At 52.7% G+C, this 15,064-nt stretch overlaps 1 protein-coding gene across 1 annotated transcript in view; it reads right to left on the bottom strand.

Moving 5' to 3' along the window:
- Positions 1 to 15,064, bottom strand: part of PEMT (phosphatidylethanolamine N-methyltransferase) — a 43,673-nt gene that overhangs the window by 15,851 nt on the left and 12,758 nt on the right. The window contains exon 3 of the mRNA XM_074158614.1: positions 4,560 to 4,675. Within this exon, the coding sequence (XP_074014715.1) occupies positions 4,560 to 4,675 (116 nt within the window). The remainder of the gene's footprint in view (positions 1 to 4,559; positions 4,676 to 15,064) is intronic.

Raw genomic sequence — 15,064 nt, forward strand, 5'->3', positions numbered from 1 at the left:
AAGGTGCCGGGCTGCTCACCACGCGGGACATCGCTCCGTCCCCCAAGCCCAAGGTTTTGTTCCTCTCGGCAAAAGGAGGCAACGGGGGTCAAACCATCCGGTGGTGCCCGGCAGCACACACTGCAACAAAAGACCTTGTTGATTTGGGAAAAAAAAAAAACAACCCCAAGAATACTGAAATCGTCCTGCCGATACCACCGGCAATTGTTAGCCCAGTCATCATCTTCACAGCTTCTTTTGCCAATAATGACTTTGCTTTTCTGCCAACGCCGGTGCGCATGTTATTTAGGTCAGTTGGGGGCTGTAGCAGCTTCTCCCCCAACCTCACATCTCAGCTGCCTGGTTTCTGGATGCCCGGCAACCATGCTGGGATGGACAGGAGGTACTGTCGGCCACTGGGCTTTTTCCTGGACAGCCACCAGTGATTGCTGGTAGCGTGGCTCGGAGGGGACATCGGCTCCTTCAGGCGACGCTCGATTCCCATCATCAGACTTGGTCACTTCTGCACAAAAGGCCATGTGGTACTTGGATCGATAGCGTTTACACCAGCTCACAAAATTAAATAGCATCGAGCGCAAAACCAAGAGGCACTACCAGGCAATAACAAAACACCCCCTTCCCTGAGCAAAATCCCAAAATGTTGATTCATTTTCCTGGAAGCATCAGCTCCAAGTAAGAAGCCCATCCATGCAGGAGGCAATGGCCAGCGAGTGGCATCACTGAAGGACTCCACGTCAACTGGCAGCATGGTACCCACCGAGCATCACCAAAGGTGCTGCCCTTGCTCAGCCTCAGTAGAGCGAGGCAGCACCTTTGGTGATGCTCGGTGGGTACTGGGGGCTCAATCCCACCGGGGGCAGCACAGCCCCGGGCACCCCAAAACCCTCACATCTGCAACCCCTCCCAATTCAGGGTGTTGCCTTTACAGGTCAGGCAAACACCCCGAGACCCTCAAGGTGGGAAGTTCATAAGCTCCTTTCATACAAAATCCACCCGCACACGCCGGTCCTGAGATGGGGAATTTGCCAGGGTGTGCAAAAGGGAACGCAGGAGGGCTCAGAGGCAGTGCCAGTGGCTAATGGTGGAGCTGATGCTGGGAAAGATATCAACAACGTGGTAAGGCAGGAGAGGGTGACACTGGATGTCAGTCTGGAGGAGAGTAAAGATTGTCACGTCCCGTGTCACACAGATAACAGTCGTAAACCGCTGGGGTAGAGCACACGGTGCAGATAGTTCAAAAGTCAGGAATTGTTTTCACAGATAAGAGCCTCGGTGATGGAAGTTCCCTGCTTCTTGCAGAAAGAATATAGCAGTAATGAAAATAATCACTGTACCAAAGCAATTAAGAATGCTTGTCTGGTGCAGTTGAGTAAGGAGGTCCCCCCTGGTCACAGGTCATTCTGGATTGCTTCTCAGAAGCAAGCCGAGGCTGATAATGAAGCTCAGAGCTGAGAAGCTCCTAATAGCTTACTTGAGCACAAGACATTCCTCTTCTTACACCCAAGGTATCCCTGCGGAGCAAAGCCTGTGTGAGAGCATCATGGCGCTGAACTGGGGACAGGACCACGGCAGAGACCCCTGCGTAGGGCGGCTGGTGAAGCAGCACAGCACATCTCCGGGGTGCTTTCAGCCACAATGTCAACCCACTCGCAAAGTTTCTGTCTGCTCTGCCCTCCCTTCCTCCGCCCCCCTGCACGGAGCCTTTCAAAAATTCAGTTGCAAAAAAAAGCAAGCAGGTTTTTAAAAACAAAAGAGACATCCCGTAGGCTCCTCAATCGCTGCCTGGCAGCCCCCACCCACATAAAAAGTCTCCAAAGCACGCAGAGAGGAGTTTTAAAGGCTGGATTACAGCGCTGGGGGTGGAGGGACCCCCCCAAGGCTGCCTTTTTGCTTGCTATCAGTAGCCAGCATGCCCTGTGCGAGCCACCCCGACCACCACACGCAGCTGAAGTGCAAGGTACAGCTTGTGCCTTCCCGGCTGGATTGACTCTGTGGGGCTGAGGAGCAGAAAACCTGCTTTCAGCAGTGCGCTCGAGTACAGGTGACTCAGAAAATAAAACATAGGGAAAAGCAAAATAGCAAGAGCGGGTGAGACACATCCCTCCCAGCATCACTGGCCACCAAGATGATAGTGCCCATGTTGTGTGACGCATGAACCCCTCTCTGGGCAGCCAAACCCCGTGTTGGACCTGGCTGATATCTTCATGCCAGGGCAAGGGGCAGGATGAATCCTGCCCAAACATCACCACCTCTCCAGGCTTGAGCACTAAAGCCTTGGGCAGCCCTGGAGGGCTCGCTGAGCTGGGAATGGAGGCAGCAAGTCTCCCAGGTGTGTTTCAGGACAAGGCCAGCAGCTGCTCCTCTGATGACCACCCTGAAACCATCCCATCACTCCCACAGTTAAGAGCTTGAAGAGCCTCCAGAGCCTGCTAGCCATCACTCGGGCCAAATTCTGTGCCAAGGAAAGGCAAGGGAATAACCCAACCATGTTGAAACACCTGGACAAAATAAATGTCATGCTGCAATCATCTGAAATGTCCTTGGCCCATCAGGGTGGTCTGGCAAGCACAGTGGGCTGGTATCTCATCCCTCTTCTGTTGGGGGCAACCTGCCCCCTCTTCCAGAGGTTCTTCTCCAAAACTAACATCCAGGTGAGGCTTTTTCAGCCTCCTGGGTTGACCTTGCTGTTTCCTTCAGGGCTGAACTCATGAGCTACACAGGCAGAGCCACTCCAGTGAGCCCCACAGCACTCAAACCCACGAAATAGAGCAGAGCCAGCACAGCCAGCGATAGGGAGCACTAAGGGGTCTGCAGGGGGAAAGCGTGACGGAGTGCTGGGACAGATGAGGTCTCTTTGGCTCTCCCAGCAGTTCCCCCCCAGCGCCTCACTGTGACCCAGCAAGCCTCACTGACCCAGGAGCCAGCAGGACCACTGGGAATGGAGACTGTCCCTCCATCGGCTGTGTTTTCAATTAAAGCCAGGCATAAGGCTTTGCATTGCTTCCCAGACAACAAGCGACTATGTCATTTGTGCAAGAGACTGCTGAGACATTCCCCAGCGAAATCCAAGCCTGCTGTGTCGCTAAGACATCAGCAGAACACACACATGCCCTCTGCATCGCCTGCATTCAATTACAGCCCCATTCATTGCAAGCTTTCTTCCAGTTTCTGCAATAAGCAATCGCTGGGACAAACACAGAAGGGCAAGGGCAGGTCTTGGTGTCACTTCCAGGAAGGCAAAGCTCTTAACTACATGTGCAAATTCCAACCTGAGATGTCTGTGCCTGGGAAATTATCCAAAGTACTAAACAAGCCATTAGCTCTGACCCTGGCATAATTGAATCTGGGAATTTAGTAAGAGAGTCTGCCTCTCCTAACAGCGTGGAAGATAAAGCCTACCAGATCGCAGATAAATTGCTGGCATTGAGGAAATCTTCTGCAGTAAACCCCTCTGCTGCACTCAGAACGTCAAAGGACGTATTCCCATGGCGTACGGTCTATCAGTCATACAGTACTATTAGCTAGCACAGGTGGTATTTAAAGAGATGGCAGATAAGAGTTTAAAGAGACTGCTTGCTAAATGCACAGATAATCCTGCCCTTCTACACAGGAAACTGCAGCTTCTTAAAAACAGGTTTAATTTTGTTTATGATTTTTACGGGGAAAATTAAAAAATTCTGCTGTAACATATGATCCATCCTGTGCAAACAGCCCTCCTGTTGCCTGGGCTCCTCACAGGGCAGGGGAAACTGCCCCCAGAGAGCAGAGCAAGGAAACCTGCAACACTCAACGGATGTTGACACTGATGATTTTGGCCACGCTGCTGCATCGCTCATCTTTATTACAGAATCACAGGATGATATGGGGTTGGAAGGGACCTCTGGAGATCATCTAGTCCAACCCCCCTGCCAAAGCAGATCCACCCAGAGCAGGTTGCACAGGAACGTGTCCAGGTGGGGTTTGAATGTCTCCAGAGACGGAGACTCCACCACCTCCCTGGGCAGCCTGTTCCAGGGCTCTGCCACCCTCAAAGTGAAGAAGTTCCTCCTCATGTTTAGATGGAACTTCTTATGTTCAAGTTTGTGCCCATTACCTCTTGTCCCAGCCCTGGGCACCACAGAAAACAGACTGGCCCCATCCTGCTGACACCCACCCCTTTATGTGTTTATAGGCATTGATCAGATCCCACCTCAGTCTTCTCCAGACTAAAAAGACCCAAGTCCCCCCAGCCTTTCCTCGTAAGAGAGATTCTCAAGGCCCCTCATCATCTTTGTGGTCCTCTGCTGTACCCTCTCCAGCAGCTCCCTGTCCTTCTTGAAGTGGGGAGCCCAGAACTGGACACAGTGCTCCAGACGGGGCCTCACCAGGGCAGAGCAGAGGGGGAGGATGACCTCCCTCCACCTGCTGAAATAAATCTGCTGCTGCCTAAAGGCACCCAACCACGTAAAAGCGATACACTGGGGCTGGATCCGGCACTGCAGAGCAAATACCCCTCATCCCCCCCACCCTAGAAGGGCATTTCTTCGCATGGATAGGTAGCAGTAGGGTCAGCTCCTTACCAATGGCTCCGCACACAGTTAAGCATCAGGATAACAGCACCCAGGCAGTAGCAGGCAGCATGCGGAGAGCCGAAGACTCGGCTGAGCGCTCGTGTTTTGTGCTCCCATCTGGCTACCTGAAGAGACAACAGAAAAACAAAGCGGGTGGTTGGAGGTGCCTGGGCACATTCCCAGGAGCGTGAATCCCACCGCCTCAGCCCTTTGTTGGGGGGACACACCGTCAGCGTGGCTTTGTGCAAGAAGCAAGCGGAGGCCGCTGATGGAACATGGCTTAAACCAAGCCTAGGGATGAAAGCTCCTTCTCCTACCCATACCATCCCCTCATAGCACTTGCATTGCATATGCCCTTGGGTACCAGGCCAGCCAGCAGCACAGCCATGGAAAGGAAAAATAAAGAACAAAACAAAACCAAAACCACCACCCTACACATCAGTTTTGGGGAATACGTGGCTTAAACAACATGCGTTCAACAAAGCTGAGAGCATTGCTAAGGCTGTCCCCAGGCCACCAAAGCCAACAGGCCCCTGCCATGCAGCCTGGTAGCGCTCTCCCAGAAGGAAAACAAATTCCTGAGTAGGGGGTGGGCCACAGGGACACCCAGCTCTCATTTTCTAGGTTCTCCCATCTCCTACACCCAGCCTCAGGGATCATACCTGGCAGGAACAACCCCTCCCTGATCGCTTCCAGAAAAGCTCGCAAGCGCTTTCCCAAACTCCCCCCAAGACGAGATCTGCCAGTTTTGCCCAGAGAACTGCTTCCACTTGAACAGGCCAAACCAACTGGCCTTCGTTAGCACTCAGTAATTGTAGCCATTAAGGGCTCCTCTGCACTCCTCACCCATCCCTGCTGCCTCAGTGTGACCCACAGAGCGCACTGATGACAGCCCAGGACTCGCACGTTCGCAGGCAGCGTCTCCGGGGAGGCATTAACATCAGCATCCTTTACAGCACGCTTTCCTCTGGCTGCAATTTTACGCTCTGTGTTGTCCAGAAGCTGATGGGCCCCTGCCCAAACCCCCTCGCAGCTGAGGAGCTGCCCTCCCACCCTGGGCGGCTGCTGCACGCAGGTGGCTGGAGCTGCTCCCGAAATCCGCAGGACTGGATCCACCCAAGCCACCAAATCCAGCACCCTCACTCCCCAGCTGATGAAAATCCTTGCAGCTACCGTTTTCTACCTTTCCCCTGTCCCTCAGAAAGCTGCCACCGTATTTATCGCCTCTTTTAGGCTCCATTTTCAGGTGCCAAGCCTGAGGTTTGGATCAGAACCCTAAACTCAAGCCAAACAGAGCACACCTGGGCTGATGAAGCGGGAGGCGGGAGTCAGCAGAACATTTCGGCACCAATTTGCTTCTCAGACACGGCTGGCACTTCATTAGCTTCAAATGCACTTCGCTCCCTCGCACGGAGCCTGGGCAGCTCTTGGGGGGCACCTGCGAGCCCAGCTACTCATCTACTCTGAACGCATTTAGTAATTTATTGGCTCTATTTGAGCGGAGAAAGGCTGCTTTGCAGGTCCCGCTTTCTTCCCGGGCTGATGCAGAAGCACAAAAGTGCTGCTGGTGGAGGGGGAACTGCTGGCTTCGGCGGGGGGGGAGAACGATGAAAACCTCCGATAAGCAGGGCACTGATTTCACATGCTGAGAGCTGATTCAATTAGTTATGCAATGATTGCTCTGAAATTACAAATCCACTCATGACAGAGCGAGCTGCTTCACTGCCTTTTTCTGGCTGGTATAAATAGTTTGTATTCTAAATTGAATTTAAAACACCGTGCGTCATGCTGCTGCTAAAATGGGAGCTGCCGTTCGAGTGCCACAAGAGAAAGAAATATAGGATGAGTTACCACCTTTGGAAAGTAAAAAAGAAGTGACCAGACAGGTGACTGAGGCGCAGATGGAAAAATGCAGCCACGTGCCAGTTACCAGTACCCACTTCCTAATTCCCTGGAAATTATTCTGGCGGCGTCCGCACGGGCGGCAGCTCCTGGCTCGCTCCGAGTGCTTTGCAAAGCATCTCAGCCGCCGGTGGAGCTCAAGCTGAACGAGACGGCAGCGCCGCCGGGATCAGAGGGGAGAGCCCGGGAGCCATCAAGGCGGCCTCGTAATCGCCCTCGCCTTTAGAAAGTCACATCTGGGCAGCGACGGGAGCGCGGTGGGGCCAGGGGACGCGTTCCCAATTCCTCGGGGCAGCTGCTGGCTCGGCAGCCTTGGGATCGCTCCCAGCACAGCCCAGCTCACGCTGCATCACATTGATGCCGATTCCCCGGCTGGGACTGAGATGGCAATTTTTATTTAGCTGTCACAGCCTTCAGATGGGACCCCGGGCTCCTTTCTGAGCCCACCCGGGAGTCATCCCGAGGAAAGCGGAGCGGGAGCCTGCATGGGGCTGGAAGCGGCGGCGCCCGCCAGGCCCCGCAGTGATATTTCAGCAGCAATTAATTTGTTCCGGTTCTGGTTCTATTCCTTGAACAACTAATTAGTTCTGGCTCGGTTCTAATTTTCTAATTTTAGTCATTTCTAGCTAATATTAGCTCTCGTTCGACCTACGCAGCTGGCTTAATGGTTTTATAAAATCATGAGCCGACGTGTTATTATTTACTGCGCGACGGATGCAAAATGCTTCCAGCATCTTCCATGGCCGTGTGCGGGACACAGCAGGGCTGAGACCGGCAGCCTCCTGGGGACGGCTGTGGCTATTCCCGGTGCCCATTTGCTTTCCCAGCCCAGGCTGGCACCGTGCTCCCCATGGGCGAGCTGGGCATTGCGGGGGGAGTGCCCCACACCACGGCTGTGCGTCCTGGTGAGGGAGGAAAGGGAGCATTTTTATTTTTCTTCCAACCTCTGAGTTTGGAAACGGAGTGAATACAAAGTTTCCTGACTTACCCAAGGGTCAAAGCAATAGAAAAATTCAAGACTCCTTTTCCAGAGCTCCCAGGCCTCTGCTTTCACTTTAGGATACTTGGTGAGGGCTGTAAGTAATTTTTTTAATGTTTCCCCCAATGCTCATTATTGAAATAAATCAACGAGCGGATGTGGCTGCAAAGCCGGGGAGTGCTCTTGGGTCCCATGTTCTGCCTTTGGCAGGCCGTTCCAGCGCCGGTCGGGGGCAGGCGCAGCCAGCTGCCGTTCCCAGGGAATCACCGTCTCCTCGACATAAATTCGGGGCTGATTTCTACGTAACTGAACCGAGCCATCTCCCCAACCACTCGGGCAAGTGTGTAAACAACAACGAAAGCACCAGTGTGCATCCCCAGTGGCTGCTCTCATGCAAAATGGAAAGGATCTGAGTTTTCTTTTCTTTTTTGGGGGCAGGCAAACCTTCCTGAGCCACCTCGAGAAGGGCCAAAAATATCCATTCGAAAAGCAATTTCGTCTCGCCAACCTGCCTCCGCGGCTGATCAACGGCAAATGCTCTTTACAGCTCTGTGTGCGCTGCAGACCACTGCCTCTCATTAATATTTAGTATTTGTTTCAAGGAAATTGATTATTTTCGTCTGCCATCCAGGGAAGCTGGCTTTTGAACGCGCTACATTTTAATTCGTTCAAGCCCAGCTCTGAAATAGAGACTTTGTTCTGTTTCGCATGACTCCATTTCTATATCTGGCGCGCCCCAGAGATGGGGAACGAAACCAGATAGCCCAAAGGCTCGGGTCTAAGGGACGTTCTGCATCTCGATGCTAATCAGCCGGTCCATGTCCTCACCTCGCCCCATCGCCATAGTATCTGAAGAAGACCGTGTGGGTGCTAGCGAATCTAGCCTTGCGGAACGCCAGGGAGGCTGGGATGGATTAGCAGCTCCCTAAAAACCAAGGGAAACTGAGGCACGAGAGGGTAATGAGGTGAGTGGCTGCTTCCCAGCTCTCCGAGGAGCAGGGTAGCAGGGCTGTGCCCACCTCCCGGGAAATCCCAGACCCATCGCCCACCCTGGGAGATGCACTGCCCACTTCTGGGGGTGCTCTTGCCCTGGCCAAACTGTTGGCATAAAAATATTCAGTGCCCAAGATTAAGCCTCGGAAAAGATGACAGTGAATAGGACATGCTGTCTTCACCGTACCTGTCTCGCAGTATTTGCCAGGACAAAGGATTTTTGCCCCATCACATGGGCTCTAGGAAGCAACTGACCGATAGGCCTAAAACTCAGAAATTCCATGAAAAGCCCAGAGCAAGAACGCTCAGCTCCTTGGGGTATGTTTGCACCCTGGTCCCAAGGGGATGTGCATGAGTAGGGTGAGCCCTGGATGCACGGATGATTCAGCCCTAACTCAAAAAAACCTTAAGACAAAACCAACCTGAGCAAATTTTTAAACTTTATCCTTCAGTCTGAGCTCTCCTAGGGCAGCCGTGGGGGTGCTGGGGCAGGAGAAACCCCAACTCTGGACTTAGGTGGCTCCATGTGAGCATCTCCCATGGCAGGAGACGTGCCCTGGGTAGCTAGTAACCTGATGAAAGGGCAGGGAACCTGATGTTCCCCTTATTTCACCTACAGGGACCAGAGACACCGATCTGTTCCCCTGTATGAAAAGTCCATTTTTCCTTTCTGATTCCCTGGAATCCCTCGTTAAAGAGTAACGACATTCTCTGCTCTCCATCACTGCTTGGATGCTGGAAAACAACCCTGCTCACAGCGATGATGTTTATCTAAAAGACGGGGAGGAAAAAGATACCCCTGAGCACCCCAGCTCTGACTGTGGTGTTTCCAGGAGCGAGCAGGAGAGCGGAGCCAACGCAGAGCGGGCTGCAAAGTAAATGCACATCCACGGCCCGACTGCGACCGCCGGGGCTGGCTGACCTTTGCTGAACGCCGGAGGAGCAAGCCTTTCTGGCTGTCCCGGGGGACGGCAAAGGAAATGAGTGTGGCCTGACCGTATCCCTCCCGACGAACCGCGCTCGAGCCCCTCTGCAGTCGGCAGCGCTTGGTGCGGATGGTTTATTGCCCACGTGCCGGTAGGGAAGCACCGACGGTGCTGGTGGAACACCGTGGCCAGGCTGAAAGGTCCAGCCTAGGCTCCTGCAGCCACTCAAGGCAAATATCCGAGTGCTTGTGCCACTCCTAGGTGAGAAAAATTCCACTTTTCCAGGAGATTGCAAACCTCAGGAGAGAAAGGAGGGGAAACCGCAGGGCTGGTCCTGGGGAGGATGGAGCATGGCAGCCCCGAGGAGTGTGCGGGGGCAGTTCCTGCAGCTCGCCACCACAACACGGGCACAGCACCGAGCTCCCAGCACAAGACCAGCATCCTGCAAGACTGGCATGTGCCCATGTGCAGCCTCATCCGAAACACCAGCCCATCGAGCGCCCGCCCCATCACCGGGCACCGGCTTTCCGAAGGCATGTGCAGAAAACACCCCGGGGACCGGCGTGCCACTGGCAGCAAGAACATGATTAGCAGGAGCTCTGGGCAGCGAAGGCAGGAGAAAAAGAACAGAACAAACCACGGTTTAATTTGTACAAGCTGGTAATTATAGTTGCTATCTGTCTGAAATCTCTATTGAGTTTATTTAAATATGTTCTCCGTGAAGGCCATTCAGATAGGAATTATCAAGGTGTTGCAGCAGAGGAGATAATGCCATGCAGTTTTCAACAGATCAAGGGCTGATTAGGAGGAATTAATTAGCTGCTTAAACAGTCCTTGACTCGCTGCAGCAATTAGCCGTCACCTCCCCGCAGTCACGTTCCCCGTGCAGCGGCGATACGAAGTGCCCGTCGGCAGCACTGCCTTCCCTGCATCGGCAGTGAGCACCGGGCCAGCCCCGGGTGGGCACGTGGCCCCGGGAAGGTGCCCCAAACCCAGGAGGTTTAGCCCGTGGCTGGGACTCGGTGGCTGGGCAGCAGTGTGTTGGGCTGTGGTGACTCCCTGGCACCCGCCTTGGTGCCCGTCACCTTCCCATCGCTGGTCCTTCCATGTGCATCTGTTGTGACTCCCAACACGAGGCAGACAATGGATTTATTCCCTCTTCCATTGAAGTTCTGGAGTGTGTCCAGAGAAGGGCAACGGAGCTGGTAAGGGTTCTGGAGCACAAGACTTCTGAGGAGCAGCTGAGCGAGCTGGGGGTGTTCAGCATGGAGAAAAGGAGGCTGAGGGGAGACCTTATTGCTCTTGCCTGCAAGGAGGTTGTAGAGAGGTGGGGGTCAGCCTCTTCTCCCAAGGAACAGGCAATAGGACAAGAGGAACTTGCGCCAGGGGAGGTTTAGATTTGATATTAGGAAAAATTCCTACACCGAAAGGCTTATCAAGCGTTGGAACAGGTTGCCCATGGAAGTGGTAGAATCGCCATCCCTGGAGGTATTTAAAAGCCAGGCAGACATGGTGTGGAGCGACATGGGTTAGTGGTGGTTTTGTCAGTGTTGGGTTGATGGTTGGACTCAGTGATCTGCAAGGTCCCTTCCAACCTAGATGATTCTATAATTCTACTCCAGTCTTTACCAGGCCAGTCCCTCATGCATCCCCCAACCCAAAGGAGCTGGTCACAGGCTGCCAGCTCCTGCCAGTTCCTGCCAGCATCCCCACAGGCTCAACTTGGTTTAATTGCTTCCTGCCGGCACTTGGAGAAAGCCACAGCGGCTCTGGACTACTCGATCTAGAAACCGAGTTATTTCTCTGAAGGCTTCTCAAATTGCAGGCACTCAATTACAGAGAGCCATGAGACGGTAATGGAGCCCGAAAGCTTTTTAGCACGTTATTAAAGCCCTGGAAAGTTCCCCCACTAAGTACCGGAGCAGCAGCTTCCAGTTCATGCAATTAAAACATTGAAGCAATATTAGAAGAGACAGGCACTGACTTAACAGTTTCATGTGAGCTCTAAGACAACACAGGCTGGAGACTTTGCCCATGCAGCTTGTGAAGGTCTTTTTTACGGTAATACACCAAGAAAAGGTGCACCAAGAGAGGGACTGCTGATGAGCAACGGGCACTGGGGACAACGGGTGACAGCCCATGTGCGTGGAGCTGGAGCAGGGGAGGGACTCCCCGTCGGACCCTGGAGGGTCTGGGCACCCCAACCGGATGATCAGAGCCATGACGTGTCCCAAGAGATGGGGACGGGCTGGCTCAGCCACAAAAGGTCTCCCCAGAAGGCTACACCAGTTAGTTCTTCCCCGTTCCCATTTCCCCACCAGTACGATGGCAATAACAGCCATCAGCAAGCTGCAGCCGAGCGGGATGGCTTAGCTCACCCGTCTCTGCCAAAGGCTTTCAGTTTGGAAAGGAAGGCGTCCATTTGACTCAAGGAAGACTTTTCCATTGCCTTTCACAGGCTCTGGGCGGGTTGGGGGGGTGGTTGTTTATTCCAGCCAAAAGAAACAGCAGCGGGGTTTGGGAGGGACGGGGTTGGTTCCACCGCGGCGTGGAACAGCCAGCTGGAACGACGGGGCTGCACGCCCAGGTGATGGGGAGTTTCACGGAGGGAAAAACCACACGTTTGCAGGCTCCCGCAATGGAACCGGAGGCTTGGAAAGCACGGAAAAAAAATGAGAACATCCAAGGGGCTGAAGAAGAGAACCATCTACAAGTGGAAAGAAGGGCGGGCTCCTCTCCAAAACCAAGGGGCTGGCTGTGGAGCTGCAGCGCTGAGACGAGCCGGCATGACAAACCCTCACTGCCCACGATGGCCATCGCCCAAACCACCGAGTTAAGAGCACGAAAGGCAAGCTGGAGAGCCTCTTCTAGTGACTTTCAGAACAAACGAGGGGTTCGACGTGTCCAGTCTGAGCACTTCAACACAGGGAGAAGAGTAAAGTGACTCCCCTTCTTCAGAAGTGGAAAGACGACTGTTAAAGAAGCCCAGCCCGCCTGAATTTAGCCCTAAAAAATACCCCCTCTCGCAGCCATCCCCGGTGAAAGTAATTGGACTGAAATGGCACAGGTCACCTCAGCTAACAGCCTTGAGGTGGGGAAACAAAACAAGCCGGCAGGTAAACAGATAAGGGTTTCATAAGGACTAGGTACGCTTTACCTCAAAGCCATCCCTTGAGATTACCTCCACACGAGTCTTTACCTTGAATCCACTCATGATAAGCAGCTAGATAATAAATTTCATTTCTCTAATAGCGTTTATGTGATTTGTCAAAGTACCATCTCATTAGCTGGTTGCAATGAAAACAAGCCCCTGCTTAACGTACGCCGAGGCAGCCCGGGTCCGTCGATGTTCCATGAGCCACATCCTCTCCTCTTCAATAAAAACAAAAATGACACGGAATATGGGCTGTATTTGCCAGCAATTTCCAACACAAAATCTGAACAGTTTCTCCTCAAGGCAAGGAGCTCATGATTTATGTCTGAAGAGCTGGAAGCTGAAGGCAGGTGATTTTGAGTAATCCAGAACGAGCCGTGTTAATTAATTTTGAGAGTGGGCATTGGGAGCCCTTATGAGCAGCTCTCCGAGACTGAGCAGGGGAAGGGCCATGCGCTCCAGGGCACAGAATCAGCCCACACGACCCAAACTGACTCTCCCGGCCAAAAAAACCCATGGAAAAAGTACTTGGAAAATAATGATTTCTCCAGAGCGCAGCACGGGATGGGGAAGGACCTTTCCAGCCCCAGTCTGAGACGTGGTGGGGACAGCCAAGCACTGGGAAGGACATGGGCTGCGTGGGGGAATGGGGAGCAGCCAGGACCCACCCAGCTCCTCTAATCCAGTACTACAACCAAAAAAATAATATCCCAGGATTAGGGAAAGGCAGAGGCTGCCACTGCACAAAGATTTGGGGCTCTGCTGGAGCCCAGAGGGAAGGCAAGTGCTGAGCATCTCTTGTACAAGACAGGGAAGCATTTTGCCTGGTATTTTGCTGGATTTTTTTTCCTCATCTTCCATGCCCAGATGACTTGGCCCACACTCAGCTTCCCCCTGCACACAGTTCCCATCCAGAAAACCTCAAATCTCATATTTTCATACATTTTTCTGAGAGACCGGAGCGTTTTCTCCAAGCGAAACAGGGCTGATTTAGCTCAGGCAGCCGACAGCAGGCACCTTCCCAAACCAACCCGAAGCAAAGGTGTGTGTCGCTCTCTCGGGCGAGTGACTATTCTGCCCGTCTCACATCCTGTATTTGCTTTATTTCTTTTTTTTCCGTTGCTCATACTCACGCACCGCTAAAAAAAGCAAAGCCGGGGAAAGTGCCTGAAGTGTTACACACGCAGCCGCTTTATCGAAACAGGCCGTCTACCCAAAAGACCCATTTTCAAACAAAGCGATCCAACAATAGCACTGATGATGTTTGAACTGGCATCGATTTAAGGCAGACAAGCTCTTTGCTGCACCACACTGTCAGCAAGCACTCAGTACAAATGCCACGTTACAAGACAAACGCCTCTCTTTTCTTTTCTTTTTTTTTTTTTATTTTTTTAAGACTTCCCTTCTATTTTCGCGCCTCCGTTCCGTGGCGTTATTTCCCAATGAGGCCCCGGATCCCAGCGGATCCACAGCTCTGGGGTCAAGTCCCTCTGAATTCGCTACAGACTCCAACGCCTTGGGTTTGGCTTTAAATGTGGGGGACAAAGCTTCCTGTCTTCGTCACAAAGCATCTATCCTGCTCCTCAAAGCTTTCCAACCATCGCTGCAAACCTCTAGCTCAAATCGCTATCGCCGATGCAAATAAGGTCAGCCTGATTAAAACCCAGTTATTCTAGCTGGAATAAAACTGGACAATCTTCACTAAGTGCATCCTATGTAAGAAATACCCTCTTACTGAGCCGAGACAAGTCTTCGCTGGCTCCAGGTAAAAGGAGATTGAGGTCACCTATCGACTCTGACATTTCTTGCAGCTTCTGATTCATTGCAAAGAGACCGTATAAAGCTATACCGGAGATCTCAGCTAATTCAAGTGCCTTTTTGCTCTCCCGTATGACCTGTATTTAGTTGCAGCTCTGATACGCGTTCGGGTATACACAGGGGCTGTGTGAGCGCCCAGCTCTGTCACCATGTCCCCAACCAGCTGGACCTGCAGACGTGCCACTGCCGGCCACCCAAAACTGGGGCTGGATGTTGCAGTATTTGCCTATAAATATCAATGCCTATAAATACTTAAAGGGTGGGCCTCAAGAGGATGGGGCCAGTCTTTTTTTCTGTGGTGCCCAGGGCCAGGACAAGAGGCAATGGGCACAAACTTGAACATAAGAAGTTCCATCTAAACATGAGGAGGAACTTCTTTATTGAGGGTGGCAGAGCCCTGGAACAGGCTGCCCAGGGAGGTGGTGGAGTCTCTGTCTCTGGAGACATTCAAAACCTGCCTGGATATGTTCCTGTGGGACCTGCTCTGGGTGAACCTGCTTTGGCAAGGGGTTGGACTAGATGATCTCCAGAGGTCCCTTCCAACCCCATATCATCCTGTGATTCTGTATTTCAAGTCAGGCAATTCTTCAAGAAGACGTGGCCCATGGGAGTGGAAATACTTGGGTGCTGCTGTCTTAAAGATTAAATCAGAAGCTCCGGCTCACCCAACCCAACGTACAGGAGTAAGATGGAGCTGGCAGGAGAGATGGTGATGGAGAAAGGCTGGGAATGATCAGCCATC

This window comes from Numenius arquata, chromosome 14, assembly GCF_964106895.1.
Source record: "Numenius arquata chromosome 14, bNumArq3.hap1.1, whole genome shotgun sequence".
Taxonomy (NCBI): domain Eukaryota; kingdom Metazoa; phylum Chordata; class Aves; order Charadriiformes; family Scolopacidae; genus Numenius; species Numenius arquata.